Source organism: Coniosporium apollinis (assembly GCF_000281105.1).
Source record: "Coniosporium apollinis CBS 100218 chromosome Unknown supercont1.41, whole genome shotgun sequence".
NCBI classification, from domain to species: Eukaryota; Fungi; Ascomycota; class Dothideomycetes; genus Coniosporium; species Coniosporium apollinis.
The window spans coordinates 66,644-82,749 of record NW_006913303.1 but is presented as its reverse complement, the minus strand read 5'-3'; the positions used below and the strand labels follow the sequence as shown (position 1 = coordinate 82,749).

At 55.6% G+C, this 16,106-nt stretch overlaps 8 protein-coding genes across 8 annotated transcripts; 2 read left to right on the top strand and 6 right to left on the bottom strand.

The window, feature by feature from the left end:
- Positions 1–276: 276 nt before the first annotated feature.
- Positions 277–1,693, bottom strand: W97_07484 (uncharacterized protein; the record flags this gene model as incomplete). Its single annotated transcript, XM_007785353.1, has 3 exons — positions 277–1,205; positions 1,302–1,569; positions 1,634–1,693. 3 exons carry the CDS (start codon positions 1,691–1,693, stop codon positions 277–279), a joined length of 1,257 nt encoding a protein of 418 aa, XP_007783543.1.
- Positions 1,694–1,971: 278 nt separating this feature from the next.
- On the top strand, positions 1,972–2,745 carry W97_07483 (uncharacterized protein; the record flags this gene model as incomplete). Its single annotated transcript, XM_007785352.1, has 2 exons — positions 1,972–2,605; positions 2,654–2,745. The coding sequence occupies 2 exons, from the start codon at positions 1,972–1,974 to the stop codon at positions 2,743–2,745; spliced, it is 726 nt and encodes a 241-aa protein (XP_007783542.1).
- Positions 2,746–3,702: 957 nt separating this feature from the next.
- Positions 3,703–4,217, bottom strand: W97_07482 (uncharacterized protein; the record flags this gene model as incomplete). The annotated part of the gene is made up of 3 exons (XM_007785351.1): positions 3,703–3,822; positions 3,955–4,032; positions 4,128–4,217. The coding sequence occupies 3 exons, from the start codon at positions 4,215–4,217 to the stop codon at positions 3,703–3,705; spliced, it is 288 nt and encodes a 95-aa protein (XP_007783541.1).
- Positions 4,218–4,810: 593 nt separating this feature from the next.
- On the bottom strand, positions 4,811–5,906 carry W97_07481 (uncharacterized protein; the record flags this gene model as incomplete). Its single annotated transcript, XM_007785350.1, has 3 exons — positions 4,811–4,995; positions 5,067–5,504; positions 5,669–5,906. 3 exons carry the CDS (start codon positions 5,904–5,906, stop codon positions 4,811–4,813), a joined length of 861 nt encoding a protein of 286 aa, XP_007783540.1.
- Positions 5,907–6,364: 458 nt separating this feature from the next.
- Positions 6,365–7,585, bottom strand: W97_07480 (uncharacterized protein; the record flags this gene model as incomplete). Its single annotated transcript, XM_007785349.1, has 6 exons — positions 6,365–6,658; positions 6,776–7,034; positions 7,089–7,097; positions 7,169–7,245; positions 7,300–7,327; positions 7,395–7,585. 6 exons carry the CDS (start codon positions 7,583–7,585, stop codon positions 6,365–6,367), a joined length of 858 nt encoding a protein of 285 aa, XP_007783539.1.
- Positions 7,586–9,121: 1,536 nt separating this feature from the next.
- W97_07479 (uncharacterized protein) lies at positions 9,122–10,249 on the bottom strand (the record flags this gene model as incomplete). Its single annotated transcript, XM_007785348.1, has 2 exons — positions 9,122–9,552; positions 9,604–10,249. The coding sequence occupies 2 exons, from the start codon at positions 10,247–10,249 to the stop codon at positions 9,122–9,124; spliced, it is 1,077 nt and encodes a 358-aa protein (XP_007783538.1).
- A 2,033-nt stretch (positions 10,250–12,282) lies between these two features.
- On the bottom strand, positions 12,283–13,767 carry W97_07478 (UDP-N-acetylglucosamine-dolichyl-phosphate N-acetylglucosaminephosphstransferase; the record flags this gene model as incomplete). Its single annotated transcript, XM_007785347.1, has 3 exons — positions 12,283–13,248; positions 13,302–13,482; positions 13,535–13,767. The coding sequence occupies 3 exons, from the start codon at positions 13,765–13,767 to the stop codon at positions 12,283–12,285; spliced, it is 1,380 nt and encodes a 459-aa protein (XP_007783537.1).
- Positions 13,768–13,873: 106 nt separating this feature from the next.
- On the top strand, positions 13,874–15,659 carry W97_07477 (uncharacterized protein; the record flags this gene model as incomplete). The annotated part of the gene is made up of 3 exons (XM_007785346.1): positions 13,874–14,425; positions 14,627–15,488; positions 15,550–15,659. 3 exons carry the CDS (start codon positions 13,874–13,876, stop codon positions 15,657–15,659), a joined length of 1,524 nt encoding a protein of 507 aa, XP_007783536.1.
- Positions 15,660–16,106: the final 447 nt, after the last annotated feature.

The window sequence follows — 16,106 nt, the reverse complement described above, 5'->3', positions numbered from 1 at the left end:
GGCTGCCCTGCTCCACGCGGCACGCAAAATGCCTCAATTCTCTCCTTTAGAAAGAATAAACTCAGCCCGCACCTCACAGCAACCGCGATGAGCCTCTTAAGCGCGGAAGGAGTCCTCGATATTGATAGCTGGTGTCATTAGAGGAGATTATTCCGACATCTCCCAATCTATACACAGGTCCCGCAGACTACCTACGCCACCCATGCACCGCACGATGTGTAGCCCGCTGTATGAACCCCCCCTCTACTTTACACCAATCGCCTGATCCAAACATGATTATCGCGCGCTCGACTCGACGAATTCCTCCTCGCTCGCACTACTCCCCTCTCCACTGCTCCTCCCCCCACTATCCCCATCCCTATCCCCATCCACCTCCTGCACATCCGCCGGCACGTCATCCGGTTCGCGCATCTGCCTCACCCCCCCTTTCCGCCCAAAAAAATCTTCCGTCCTTAATCCCCTAACCTCCTTCGCGTCAACCGCACGCATCGCCTCCCCCCTCGCCTTCTTATTCCGAATAAGCTCCCGCACCGGCCCCATCGCGGCGTCCCGACACGCCTCCTTGATATCACTCCCGCTCATGCCCGCGGAGACGCGGACGAGGTAGTCGAGATCAAAGCGCTCCCTATCGATTTTCGTGTTCTTGAGAATCAGGTTGAAGAGGTGCATTCGTGCCCTCGCGGCCGGTAAACCGACGGCGAATTTCTTAGGCAGCCGTCGCAGGATCGCCTCGTCGATGTCCTGGATGCGGTTCGTGGCGCCGAGGATGCAGATGCGCTGGGGCGTACCCGCGCGGTTCGCGCTGCTGAGCCCGTCCCAGTGCGTCATGAACTCCGCCTTTACCATGCCGCTCGCCTCGTGCTCGCCACTCCTCCTCGTCCCAAGGACAGCGTCGATCTCGTCGATGAACACAATCGCGGGCTGCAGCTTGCGCGCGAGGCTGAAGACGGCGGCCACCAGCTTGTTGGAGTCGCCGTACCACTTCTCGGTGAGCGTGCTGATGTGCAGGTTTATGAAGCAGGCGCCGGATTCATGGGCCAGGGCTTTGGCGAGCATAGTTTTGCCGCAGCCGGGGGGGCCATAGAGGAGGACACCGGAGGGGGCGGAGAGGAGGGAGGAGTGGGAGGAGTAGAGGTGTGGGAGGGTGAGGGGGTAGATTACGGATTCTTTTAGCTCTTCAATTATGGTGCTGAGGCCGCCGATGTCTAGGTGAGGGGTGTTAGCTGGGAGGTGTGGCTTTGGCTGTATCGCGAGCGTTCATAGCGATTGGATTGCGGGGTCCCGGGGGAGGAAGGGGTTACCTTCGAATGACACGGGTATCTCGTCCGGCGCGACGACCTCCATCGCTATCGTCTGCTCGTACGGCGTGAGCACCAAGTCCTCCTTCCGCGGCCGCCGCCACCGGTCGTCGTCCTCAAAATCGTCATCGTCTATGCTCTCTTTGCTGGCTAATATCCCTTCGAGCTTGCGGGATGCGGCGTCGGCTTTTGAGCGGGCTTCTTCTTTCTGCGGCGCGTCGGGGTCGAAGCGGGAGAGGATCTGGCGGAAGAGGAAGTATGCGAGGATGGGCTGTACATAGACGTGTTAGTTCTGAGGCTAGTGGATCAGCGTGTTGGCGCAGGAAGCAACGTACTGCTGCGGCGGCGACTAGGAGGTCTTGCAGGAGGTGGAGTTTCCTCGCTGACTCCCCCATAGTTTCGGTATGGCACACCCAGTATACAAAGCCCCAGGTACTTCGGACCGATAATGGGTTCGTATGATTCCTGCTATGGTCCTGCGTTGTGCACTAGTATTCCCTCGTGGTGATGCGCTGTCCTGACGAACTCCCGTTGAAAGCGCCACAAAGCCGCGGCGTTCCCGCGCACGAGCCTCTGCGGAGTTTCGTCAAACCTCCGAGCACTGAAATTGCGGAGAACCTACTGTAAGCTCTCCCTCTACGAACCAAAGAGCACCTCCACAACACCCACCACCATGCTCCCCCTCCACAAGGCAACAAATTCCTTCCTCTCATCCCTCTCCCGCCCATCCTTCCTCCCAACCCTTCCTCTTGTCAGCCGCCATCCCGCACCCCTTCTCCGCAGCACCTACGCAACCCACACCAGCACCAGCACCCCCCCACCCAACCCCTCCTCGCGAAAGTCCATAACCATAACCAGCGACGACGGACGTGTACGGTGGACGGACCTCTCCCGCCGCGAAAAAGCAGCACGAACGACGCAGCAATCCTTCAACTTCCTGGTTGTTATTGTCGGGGTCGTGGCTACGGGCTTCGTGGCCAGCGTCCTCTGGAGCGACGTCTTCAGCAGCAGCTCCAAAGTCAGCCATTTCAACCGGGTGGTCGAGCGCATCAAGAACGATGGCCGGTGTGTGGATGCCCTGGGCAATCCGCGGAAGATCCGCGCGTTCGGAGATGGGAGTTGGAACCGGTGGACTAGGAATCGCGCCATTCCGAGTCGGGTGGTGAAGGATGGACAGGGGAACGAGGAGCTGTCAATGCAGTTTAACGTCGTGGGGCCAAAGGGAGAGGGGAGGGTGCATGTGCGGATGCGGCGGAGGGCTGGGGAAGGGGAGTGGCAGTATAGGGAGCTGTGGCTGGATCCGAAGGGTGTGTTTGGAGTGTAGGACCTTTGGCGGAGGGAAAACTGACTCGGAGCAGGCAAATCGCGCATCTATCTCGAAAGAGCTGATGCTGTCGCCGGAGAGAAGAAGGCGCCGGGGAAGATGTTTGGCGTCAAGTGGTGGTGATTTAGGAGGGGAGCCCCGCGGGGAGGCTCTCAGCACCACAGCCCTCACCTGGAAAAGCCTCCGGACAAAGGAGAGACACCCCTGTCCCGCCGTGCAGTCGCCTTCACAGGAAAGTATGATATGCTTCGACATACCCTAAGTTTTTACGAAACGCTCCAACAGCTACTAACGAAGAGGGTGAACCTAAGGACGGCTGCTTTTCTTGCGAGGCCGCTTTTTAAGGACATAATTAACATTAAGGCGCAAGCTCGGATGGCACAGTGAGCAGAGACACGATCATTCAATAGGGGCTAGACACCGTAGAGGCATGCGAGAGAACGTGTGGATCACAGGAGAGAGTGCTTGTTAGCGAATTGTGCAAAGTTGTAGATATCCGGAGGCTTCCTGTAGTCTTGAGACTTGATGTATTGGGAGAGGACACTGGCAATCCGCAGTTCGAGCCGGATCTAGCGAGGCCGAAGCTGAGATCGGAGAGATCACAGGCGAAGGCTGGGGAAATTATAGTCATTCAGGGCTTGGATTGAATCCACAAGAGGCTGCTTGTAGTTGCCCTAACTACTAAAACTAAAGCCAGCTTGGGTAACCAGACAGAGAAGCTGAGGAAGTCCAGCCGCTTGACGAAGCAGTTTGATATCGATTTCTTGGATATAAAATGATCGGCCTGACGACAGAGAAGCTTGAGGTGGATGTTTACACAGTAAGCCTGTACTCTCAGTGCAGATACGACGTGCTGGAATGGGCGCATCGTTTCCAAAGGCAGAACTGAAAGCGGAAGGGATCATATACTCATAGCCTCTAGCTCTGATCTCTATTCACTCTCAACCATACCCATATATCCGTCGACACGAGTATCAAAATAAGAAAGAGGATGCTATCTCAAGGCAGCTCACAAATAACCGCCGCCGCACCCGCTGCGCCAGCCCGACCCATCTCAACCATCCCACTACCCAAAGGCACCTACTTCGTCCCATGCTTCGCCTTCAGCTTATTGACAACCTCAACATACTGCTTCTGCGCATCCGCAGGCTTGGTGCCAGCGTCGGCGACCTTCTTCCATGCGTTGTACTTTGCTTTGCCCTGCGCATCACCAAAAGCGTCAGTTAACCACATTCTCCTTGAGATGCTTGCTACTGTATCCTAGCGTTTCAAGGACGGAGCGACGTGGTATATGGGGGCTGAGAGGTTTTAGGGGTGGGGGAAATTACGCACCTTCAAGTCGAACATGCCCGGTGCGGTGGCCTTGTCGAAGGCCGGGTCTTGGGTGCCTTGTTTGTAGAGGCCGTAGAGCTAGAACAAGAATGTCAGTGTTTCCACAACCGAACTCCCAGACTTCCCATCCTCTGTATGGAAAGAGGTGTCCGGGACTGCTGGTGCGGTCGTACCTCTAGCATCTCATCCTGGCTAGGCGTCGCCTTCAGGTTCTTCACCTCCTCAGCGGCCTTCTTGAATGCGGGGGATTGTGCGATGGTCATGATGACGGAATCTGAAATATCCTTCTATCGTCGTCTACGGGTTCTTGGTGTTTGTGTCTTGGGTGCTGTTTGTCGACGCTGATGTTGTTGTCGTTGACGTGTTGTCTCGAGTTCAGGGTTTTGGCGGGGCATCACGAGGCGCGGCTTCCGTGACGCAATCACATGTTTTCCAAGATCCGCTCAACGCTTCCGCAACGCTTCCGAAGATCCCCGCTGTCCTGGGGGTTCAACTCAGGGGTTTACTGGGGTTCAACACGACGAAGGGGTCAACAATGCGGTTTTCGTTGAAGTGCACGCATATTGCTACTAGGCACTGCACTATATTTCATCTTGCTACTCACAGGGCTGGTCGAGGTATTGCCGGAGGACTGTTGTGCGCCCCAGCAACGCATGTCCCCTCCACCACGTCCGCGTATAAACGCCAAAGGGTCAACACAAGACAAGATTGCCCATCATCCGCATAACTCTTGAGCGAGGGGATGAGCAAACTCGTCCCTCTGTCGAGCCTTGACTAAGGTGCTCAATTACACAGGAAGGGGTATTCAGGTAAGACGCCGCCCCTGGCATCCGTGAACAAGACACTTCTTCAAAGGTTACCAATCGTAAACCCACCCTCGATGTTGCTCAAACAGCTCTGTGCAAGCCTGCCTCAACGCAATGTTCGGCCGGAGCTCGTCAATAGTAAGCGACTCGCGCGTCAAAGGGTCTGTGGGGCTCCGCTTGAGATGCTCGATGATGGTGGCGCGTTCGTAGGAGTTCCCGTTCTTGGTGATGACAGCTGTATACCGAGTTAGCCTGATCACCAACCCGTAACAAAACGGAGCACGAGGGGAGGAAGCCTCAACACACGGTCATGCATGATCTCAAACGTGATGTTATCCACCAAATAATCCGGTACCTCCCTCTTCCCCACGTTCTTCGGATCCGCCAATGCAAACGTGTTCCTCAACTCCTCGACTTTCCTCTCCGCAGCCTCAACAACAGCCGCGCGCTCCTCTTCCGCCGCCACGGCGCCTAACTCCCCTTGGCTTGCCCGCTCGTCAATGTCCGCCAGATCAGCCTTCTTAGATCGCTCGAGGCTATCTTCGAGTTCGCCTAGCAGCGCGCTTTGCTTGCGCAGGCGCTCGCGTTCGCGGGCTTCCCATTTTGCTTTTTTGCTGCGCAGGACGACTTGCGAAATTGTGGCTGCGGAGGAGGTTTGGCCCTTGGAGTTGACGCACATTTCGTAGGCGGTGAGGGCGGAGGTGAGAGCTTCATTTGGGTGGTTGATGGCGAGCTGTGCCTGTGCTAGAGGATCCAGAGTCAGCGCATGCTCACAATGCGAAGGGCACGAGAGACGGAATATAGGGTGTGTTAAGCGTTGCAGCGGCTTGATAGCAGCAAGATCCCCCACCTGTTGAATAGTGCTTAGACCTTGCTCCTTCATGAAATCAAGTAAACAACCCGCCTACCCAAATAAAAGTACGCCTTCATATTATCCCTCATCAGATCGATACTCCTCAAGCAGTCGTCGATGACCTCCTGCCATAGCTCCAGCTTCAGCCGCGCGTTCGCCCGGTTGGTGTAGAGGAGCGGATTGCTGCTGTTCTTCTGGATCGCCTGGCTGTAACATGCCTCTGCCTCCTGCCATTCGCCCTTCTTGAAATGCTCGTTGCCCTTTTGCTTGAGCTGTTCGGCGATGTGAGCCATGACGATCGGGGCACGGACGGGCTTTTGCCGACGCGGTTTTTGCTGTGCGAGGCTGGGCTAGAGAAATGGGGAGGGGTCTTTCCGGCAGCGGGACTATCTTTTGATGTAGATATAGCGATAGGTGAACTAGGTGGATAGGCAGTTTAAGTATCTACTAGGGCATGTCTTATTCTGAGTATCGGTTGAAGAAAGTGCTTCTAGGGCATTCTAGGCAATTACAAGGCCTCGCAATACAAGGAAGCCATCTACAAAATCACCCAGGTATTCACCGGCATGGAGCCAGGGAGGTGCAGATCATAATGTGCCCGTGGCCTATGAGGCTGACATCGCTGTTCTCAATCCTGGAAGAGTGTATTTTAGTAAATTTATTTGAATGTTCCTCAAACACGCGCGATCCGTTCTCTCCTCTCCCAACGACCTAAACTCCCCTCTCTCCCTCACTCTATCCATCCCACCCCTCAGCACCTCGACGGCAGCGCCTGGGTTCCACTCGCCGTCTGGAACAGCCTAACCTCCGCGGCCCTCCGTCTCGTCAGTCCCGCAAGCACATTGCCACCAGCCTTATTCCACTTCGGCAGCTCCTGCGCCGCTACCGTGTTCGGAGCCTCGCCTGCATTGAGACGTCGCACAAGTGTAGAAGAGCCCATGTTGCCGCACCCAACGTTGAAGGTCCAGGAGACGAGTGCGCCGTACTGGTTGTCGTTTAGGCGGACGGAATCGGCGACTTTGTCTGCGAGGCATTTTTCGTAGGTCTGGGGGAAAGTCAGCCTGCTCTTTGCCGCGATACTGCATGTGACTCGGGGAAGAGCAGGGCAGGGCGGGCGTAGGATTAGGAGTTGGAAAGGAGAGGATGTGAAAGCCGAGCGTACCTTCAAATCCGTCTGCAGCAGCGCAGCAGCCTGTGCCTCAGTCAAGGGGAACTTATACGGCACCTCCGCGCAGCCCGCCGTCTTGCACAAATGGCCGAAGCCAACAGTGGGCAGGCCGATCGGGTCTGGTGCGGGCGACCTGACGAAGCCTTCGAATTCTTTGATCAGGGCGACTGTTGCGGCGTTGACGTCAGGGGGACCGCAGGTTCCTGTGGTGCCAGCGGTGCAGCATTGAATGTTGGCAGCGCCGGGGCAGAGGCTTCGTGGTATCGTTAGATTATTCGGGATGAGGGGGTTGAGAGTATGGATTTACCCTGCGGTTCTGCGGCGGAGAGGAAATTGTTAGCCACGTCCTGTATATAACAAGCTCCAAACGATCGAAACAGCACATACCTAGTGCCGGTGCAAGTTTCAGATGGCTGGCAGAGCCCCGCCTTTCCGCCAGCGGTGCAAGCGCCGTACGTGCAGCACTAAATCAAAAGTCAACAACTAGTTGTCCTCCATAGCTCTACAAGATGGCTTACCTGGATGTCCGCTGCGCCTGGACAGTGCCTACATACCAAGGACGTCAGAACAAGCCCGAACGGAATAGCGAGACCGCTACTTGGGACCATCTCACCCTGCCTCAGACCTGCCGCCAGCGCCTCTACAAGTAGCAGTAGCTACGCATTCGCCCTTCTGCCCGCTGTTGATGGTGCAGCCTGTGGCGCGACGGAACACGCCAACGAGCTCTGCCTCGGCGGTAGGGGCAGCAGTAGCGAGAGGGAGGGCGGCGAAAGCCAGGAAAACGGTGATGAGTGAGCTGTGCATATTGAAAGACTGTGGTCAAACGAGAACCGGCAAAGGAGAGTTATGGGTGTGCCTGAGCTGAAGCTGGAAGGGAATGTGGATAGAAGACCACTGTGTTGGAAGCTACTACATGGATATATATATATATATATCACTTGCCCAGCAAACCTGTCTGGAAGGGAGCGACATCTGCAACAACCGCATATTGCAGGCTGTTCTCGTGTAGTGAAACGTGACTGAGGTCATTCGGCCATGTCTAGGTCTTGATCGACTGCATTGACTGCCGGGTGTTGGGACTTGTTTTGGAGTTATTATGGGGTGAAAGGCGGGGAGGAAAGCCGGTAATGCGGCCCGAAGCGACGCCAGCGTCCTCATCCTCCAATAAGATTCGACGAGAGTGGCCACGACGAGAAAAGCGGCAGGTGCTGTAAAGCTTGATATTCAAGGGTGTGGAACGCGGCGTCGGTACCTTAATCAAATCGAGATTGCGGCTCTTCGTTTCGTGAAACGGTGCGGGGACGAGGACGAGCGAGAATCCAAAAATGGAACATCTCACATCTTTAAACCTGGACTTACGTTATGAGATGCCTATCCCTGAGTACTCCCTCGAACAATGCCTACTCCTCAGCGACTTGGGTAGATCATAACGAGCTGGCCACCCTGGTTACACGTGTTGATGGGTTGTCCCACTGCGATGTGGAAGGAGCAGACCACACAAACCCAACTTGGGATACTTTTAGTCTGAAACGAGCCATCGCTAAGAAGGGCTTTCTAAATGTTTCTCATTGTCAGATGTCTTCAGACCTGCACATAGTTCGGTTAAATTCGGACCGTCTGTGAAAGCCAGCTGCTGTGAAGCCCCTGAGAAAGCCGTGTTGTTGTCACGTGGCATAGGGGTAAAGAGTGCTCGCAATCTATCCGTACACACCGAGAACACTCTCGCATTGTAGTGTTCTTATATACATGTTGTCTGGACGTGGTGGGATACTACATAACTATGTAAGCGTATCAAGCCTAAGCCTTCATTGATCGACAACACAGAGTATATTAGGTGATGTGCTGTAGACATCACGTGATCGTACCACCGTCCCGTTGTAACCCCCAATCCGGACGCGGTAACGGAGCTCCAGTGCTGCGAACTCGAAAGAAGATGCATACGACGTCGGTGGAGCTTTAGCTACGGACGCGTTGCGCGGGCCAATCTCTAGGTTGATTGCAAACCTATGGGATCAGGCATGATGAAATTACTATGTGTGAATGGAATGGCAAGGCGAGGCACGCTACATATCGATTTGAAGATGAACTCGAGATGCGAGGGCCTTGCGATCTTGCTCGAAAACGGCACAATCGAACATTTTTGTCCAAAAACCTGAACTTATTCTGTTACCTTCTAATACCGTTATTACCATTATAAGATGCCGCGTCAAATGGCGCACGATGCAAACAACCAATAACCCCAAAACATCAAATGCTCTTCCCCCCATCCACCCCACACCAACACCGCCCAGTGCTCCGCAAATTCAAAGTTAGCTGGAGAAGACGTCGATACTATCCCGACTACAGCGCCGGCGGCACAGTAGCGGCCTTGCCGCCGAGATCGGGAGTCGTCAGCGCATAGCTGAACGAGTTGGTAACGCCATAGAAGTCCGCACCCCTCCACTGGCCCTTGTTAACAGCATACTCGCTGCTCCACTCCTTGGTGTAGTACGCGCAGACGGTGGCCTCGCCAACACCGTTGGTGGTGAGGACGTAGGCGTTGAAGAAGTTGCAGGGTACGTAGGTGCCGTCGGGCTTGCGGTGGCGGCTGTTGTACGCGGTCATGGTTTCGCAGCCGGAAGCGCACAGCTCGGGCATGAAGTAGCCGGAGGTCTTGAACGTCTGGGTCCGGATGTAGGACTTGGCGCCTGAGGGCTCGTTGATAGCGCCGGGGAGAGCGACGGGGCCGGTGAACTTGTTGATGGGGTTGGCTGAGGCTTGCTTGGTCCAACCTGTGAATGATGTCAGTTATGGACTTCTTGGGCGCCCGGGGGCTCAATTACCGTTGCTTCCTGCGATCACAACTTTGAACTCTTGACGGGTTTCACCCCTATTGACGGCACTGCCACCGGCAATGGGGAAGCCCCAGAGCGTGCACTTGATGTTTGTGTGTGAAGGCGGGTTCGGGCATTCCGGCGTGGGCTTGTACATCGGATTACGCTCGAAGAAAAGGTTGAACGATACGCAGCCCTCCTTCTCGTTACATTTCGCCTCGCATATCTTGGGGTCGTACGCTGATATGGTATGGAGTCCCAGATAACCGTTCTGATGGGTGCTACCGTCCCTGTTGGCGAAAGTCGACTTGTAGAGTGGCCCTGGATGATCAGTGGCGGCCTGCATCGCGGCATCGCTGAACTCTTTCCACGCAAGGAAAGCCAGAGGAGTGTCGGTGTCGGGTTTAGGGCCACTTCCTGCCGGCTCGGTGAAGAGCTTGCAAACGTCTGCAACTTCACGCTTCACCCGGAGGGTAGTGAGCTCCTCGACAAGCTCCTCCTTATCAATGGGAATCACATCGGTGGTTGCTCCGGCTGGCGGGCCTTGAACTTCTGGTTCCTCGGCAGCATCAAAGGAGCCGAAGTCGATGCCTTGAGGGCGAGGGGCCGCGGCCGCGAGGCCCAGGAGGGCGGCAGTGAGGAGAGCTGCGCGCATTTTGAAGATGATGTCAAGTAAAGACAATTAGATATAGGAAGCTGAAAAAGATTGCGAGCGAGTGTGGTGGTTGGGACTGAGCGAATGAACTGCGAGTGTCTGAGTAGATACAGCAAGGGACGTACCATTGCCCTTATATAATCTCGTTGTTGTGAAGCCCCCTTGTGCTGAGCCGTACAGCAACAAGGCTAAAGCCTTCCACAATCCGGCGTCGACGGCTAGACGCCATGGAGATTTGGCAAGCCCTCATCCTCAGCTCATATTGATAGACTATTTGCAGATGGCGACAGCCGCCCCCTGGGCCCATCAGCCCGATAGGGCAAGCTAGAGCGAGTGTCTTTTGCACTGGGCCTGATTGCGGGGACCTAGGCTTACTCGTGCACTCGACAGCAATGCCTTAGCGCCCTGAGCAGCGTGAGAGCTGCCCTTGCGGCTTCACTCTTCCGGGCGATGGCGTCCAGTGCTTTGGAATCTCGAAGCTAAGAACGGTGGCTTCTGAGCCGACGCCTGGGTTAGAAGCGTAGTGCGAATCATATCATGGTTGGGCGAGCGCGATCAGGCAGTCCCGAGCTCTCCGCGCGAGGTTACCAATCCATTCTGCGCAAGCCACAATAGATAGCAGTTGCCTAAGCGGAGCATTTGGAGACTCCGGGCTGCAGGGGGACACGGGGTGTGTCCAAGAGATGAGCGGCGGTGGTTGTGATGGAGGATCCTGCCAAGGCCCATCACTGGCATCCACGGGCGGGAGATGCGCGATCCGCGTGCCGGTTCCTGACGCTTTGCCCTTGAAGGCCTGGCCTTGCTCGAGGCTGGCTGAAGGACGCCTTGACTTAGCACTTCATCGCGTGGACCCGCCAACCACAGAGGGGCTTTGGGTGGAAATGAACCACCTCTACGGAGCACTCGTTCTGCATTTCAGGGCAACAGCATCGGGAGTGCCGGACGACGCGACGCCGCAGCTGCCGCCTTTTCAGTCACCATCCACGGTTGCTTAGGGTGCCAGGAAGCACTTGTCTGTGGTTGGCAGTCCTCCCTGCGTCCGTCGCGGCGCCTGTCACTCTCTAGCGCCCTGCACCCATCGTTACTCTGGCGAGCACGATGGCAACACTCCGTACCAAGCTTGGAATGAAGTCGCTTAGCAGTCACCCATGGCTTCATCTCCACCATCATCAGCCACAAAGGAAGACGAGCACGCTACGGAGCAGAGCCCCAGCCGAGGCCTCTTCAGCTGCGCCCGCAAGGCTGTTCTATCTTTATCCTCGACTTCTCGACTTCCCCTGAGCTTCCCCGCTGCGAACTGTCGACCATGTGTTTGGAGCTCGTGCGGCTGAACGCTAGCCCCTGCAAGATGTCGATGCTTCACTCATGCCGAATACCATGACCCTAAGCGTTGTCCTGCAGCTGCAATCCGCATCTCCGGCATCATCCTTGATTCCATCAGGGAGGCCTCCGCATGCCCGAGTTGTTCTCTTGTACCGAGTCTGCTCGCACGGTACTGCACTGTAGGTGTGACTTCGCGTTCTGCAGTTACTATCGCTCCCTCTTCCATTTCCAACCGTGGCAGACTGGATGTGACGGTGGAGCTTCATCAACATTCGAACAAAGCCGTGTATGGCGTAAGAAGCTTCAGAGCCACCTCCGCTTCCGCCATCTGCTATCAGCTAGCGATACAGAGCGACAGGTGGCTAATCTGCTGTGGTCGTCATCAACCGTCGGAAGGGGTTACTGGGCTCGTAAATCAAGGCCTCTGAGTTTAACTTTCTCATCAGGTAATATTTTGGAGAAGTTCTCTTTTGCAGCAGCTTCTGGCCAACACGCCGTCGCCCTCGTTGCAGCGCCCGACCAGTGCTGAGCAGAGTCTCCTTAATCACTACCAAGACTCCCATACAGAACCCCTCTGGCTATTGGACGATCACGGCAGACTACGAATGGCAACCCGGAAATCTAACAATGAGCACAGCCGTATCCCAGCTCCCCAGATTTCGATCTCTATACTAAATCTACACGCACAATGCTCTTACACGTACACCAGTTTACAGATTATCCTGCGTAAACACCCAGAGCGCAAGCTTGTGCCTAACAAATAACCCGGCCAACCCGCATGCCGTCTGAAACGCCAGCAAACCCATGGCTAACCGGTCTTCCCGCATCGGGCCGAACATCACCAGCCAAAGGTTGATAATGGTGAAGTTTGTCGACTCCACAACCTCGCCCTTCTCGTCCGTCTTTATCCTTAACAACCGCAGCTTATGCAGCAGCTTCATAACAGTCGCCACCGGCCTCCAAAGTGGCCGCTGGAACTCCGCGACCGAGGGCTCCAGCAGCCCTGTGCGGGCGTTAAAGCGCGGTAACCGATGCCGTGGGCATGGCACGAGGTGAAAGAGCTGCGGCGCCGAGTAAAGGAAGTTGAGGATCTGCGGTATGAACAGCAGCAGCAACGTCTTGCTGAAATGGCCCAATATGCCGACGACAGCGAAAACCATGCCCGCGAAGTAGCAGTACGTGTCTCCCACGAAGACCTTCGCTGGGTACCAGTTGTGGTACCACAGCGCGAGGGAGACGCCGATGAAAGGGAGAAGTAGGTAGAGCGAGAAGAGATGGGAGTCCAACGCCGGGTGCGGCGGGGTTTGGTTCGGCTGCAAGATGTACAAGCAGTCGTTTAGCGCGATGAGCAGTGCTATGACTATGGACTGGGAGACTTCGATGCCATTGATCCCCGCGAGGATGTTGATGCTGTTGGGGCAGAACATGGAGATTGCAGCCATGTAGGCGTAGTAGAGCCAGCCGAGGTCGAAGAGCTCGCCCAGGTAGGGGCGCAGAGGCGTGGGGATCACGATCCGGGTCACCCCGAAGTCGACGAAATACACGGTTAGCATGGGGATCGAGGCGAAGGCGGGGATGAAGAGTTTGTGGCGCCAGCGGATGTCGAAGAGATCGTCGCCTATGCCAAGCAGGACGATTGCTTGGAGAGTGATGATGGCTGAAAGGTAAGATGCGAGCTGTGACGAGGGATAAGCCTCAAATAGCGGTAGCGGAAGGTTTATATGCATACCTTGCTATGGGGGAATCTGTGGAGAAAGCGTCCAGTTTCTACATGCTCGACCTCCAGGACTAGGTCTCTATTCCCTCCCCCGGATGTTGCTGCTACGATGTCTTTGTAGAACGGAAATGGTATGAAAATGATTATTGCGAGCAGGTACACCACTGCACAAACAGCGCCCATGGTCTCCGGGCTAATGGCAGGTAAGCATGGTTTTGTCGCCGCAGTTGAACGAGGGTACCTACATCTCCCCATTTCTCGTCTTGCACATGTCTCTGCCCTTGAGACCAGCTCGAATGAAGGTGTCGCCCAGCCATCGTATTAGAGCATAAGTGAAGGAGAAGGCAATTCCGCTAAAAACGAGTGATGCAATGAGCGGCTCACCGTCGCCCTGAAATGTGTTCACAAGGACTGCAAAGCACGCCGCGGACAAAGACAGCAGAGTCCATGTCTCCGTCCTGCTCAAGCGGCCGGACATGATTTCCTGACGACGACGTCCACCAAGAGCTTCATACAGAGAGACTCTGAGACTCTGAAAAGACGTGTCCAAAAGATGGCGCCGACCATGGGGCGCTAAACCCAACATGGAGAACGTGGATCCAATTCAGAGCAGCCTGAACGCCGTGACCAAACGGCTTCAGAAACCTCACTTCCTGAAGAACATCAGTGCGAGTCGTCTGCCTTCGCAAGCAACTTCAGAAGGCCCTGCGTCTCCGACAGAGCTTCACCCAGCCAGAAGCAGGAACCTTGCCGCTCCGCTAAGCTTCGACGTCAACCCGAAGCCAGCTGGCTCGCAACGGCGCCGGCCAGTTTTCACGCCTGCTACCTCAGTGCTGACTGGAGATCACTATGATGGGCTAGGTCAACCCCTTCTCGGAGGACTGCCTCGCTCACTCGACGAGCTCGAGAGTTTCTTTCTTTGCTGTTGCCGGGCTTGGACCAGGATGGCGGCAGAGCGCGGCTTCCAGACCTTCTCCCATGGTCATCAAGATCTCGTTCTTGCAGTGGACTTTAACTTCTATGGCACGCGCATGGTCACGGCTTCATCTGATCACCGACTGAAGGTCTGGGACAGAAAGGACGACACTTGGTCGCTTGTCGACACCTGGAAAGGCCATGACGCTGAAATCGTCGATGTAAGTCACTGGATCCAAGCCGCGAGCATTGCGTTACAGGCTGCTTAACGTCCCGCCGTGTCTCGTTCGCAAACTTTGTCTTGTGAAATATGGCCGTCCACAGGGTTACCTGGTGAACCCACATCGTGCTTCAATGCATGATGAATGTGCTATAGCTAATCCTCGCACTACCGCTGGATCCTTACTGACGCAACAAACCAGGTCAAATGGAACGGACCCTTCATGGGAGAGGTCCTCGGGAGCATTGGCGAAGACGGCAGGTTCAATCTCTGGGAAGAAGACCCCACCGAGCCACCAAACTCAGGCCTCCGCTTCAAGCGCATCTACTCGCTTCCTTCCGAGACCAAAGTCCCCTTCATGTCCCTGGACTTCAAGAACATAATGCACGAGACCTACCTCGCGCTCATCACCCGCGACGGCTACCTCTCAGTGTACGAGCCCGTCGACCAAGACAGTTTCTCCGAATGGAAAGCCATGGTTGAAACCTACGTCTGCCCCACGCCGTCCCGTCAGGAAGAAACCAGCTTCAGAGTCTGCTTCCACCGCGAGAAGCTGCCGTGCTGGAAAGCCATCATGGCTGGGCTGGACCGCAAAGCACTCTCCCTGGCCGTGGCCGCCATGGACGTCGTCAAGATCTACCGCCAGGACACCAAAGATCGGCGATTCTACGAAGCAGTCGAATTGAAGGGCGCCCGTGACCTCGTTCGCGATGTTGCATGGGCCAATGGCTCGATGCGTGGCTTCGACGTCGTCGCGACCGCCAGCAAGGACGGCGCGATCCGCATATACGAACTGCATACGCCGCAACCGGCCCAGGCTGCTGAAGCGGGCGAAAGCGCACCGGGCTCTTCTTCGGCGTCGGAGGCCACTGTCTCGCCGCGAGTTCGCGCTGGCAAGTCTGCGCCGTCGGGAATTGGTGCCGGGTTGGCTGGTGCTTCGCGAGCAAAGGAGGGTGCGCAGGAGAACGAAAAGAACCCCGGGCGGATCAAACATGTCGTGAAGCTGGTTGCGGAATTGACTAAGCATCATGGTGCTGTCTGGCGACTGAGCTTCTCTCAGATGGGTGAGTAGCCGAAGAATTTGCTTTCGTGGCGTCGAATCAAGACTGACCCGCAAATTCACAGGAGACCTTCTAGTGTCGACTGGCGATGACGGCACCATCAAGACTTGGAAGCGGGCCGTCAACAACCAATGGCTTGAGTATGCTGAGATTGATGCTTCGCAGGAGCAGTAGGCAGGTTTCGATTGGTAGGGGGCGAAGAGTCTATTCATTTGCTGCGCAATAACAGTTGCAGCAGGCGCACTCTTGCACTTAGACATAGATCTGCTCATGTACGGTTGCTAGGCGTTCACCGGTTATCTGCTTGGGTGGCTTGCTTTGCGACTCTCTGTTGCATAGCCCGTAATCTCTGGAGTTATTGCAGATCTGGGGGTTGCTTCCGATCTTCGAAGCCAGGCGTTGCTACGAACGAACATTACTGAACTGGCTACTCGCACGAGAGAGCTAGATGGCTGAAGGGAACCCTTTAACACGCCTTTCCTCAAGCGTATACCACGGAAGGTTACAAGCCAACCTCCTTTGCTCTCACGTTTCTTTCGATCTTTTTCTCCCAGGTCTTGCTCATAATATGGCCGTGGTCGCATATAGACCGGATCTCCAGCACCTTAAAATACCTAGCCT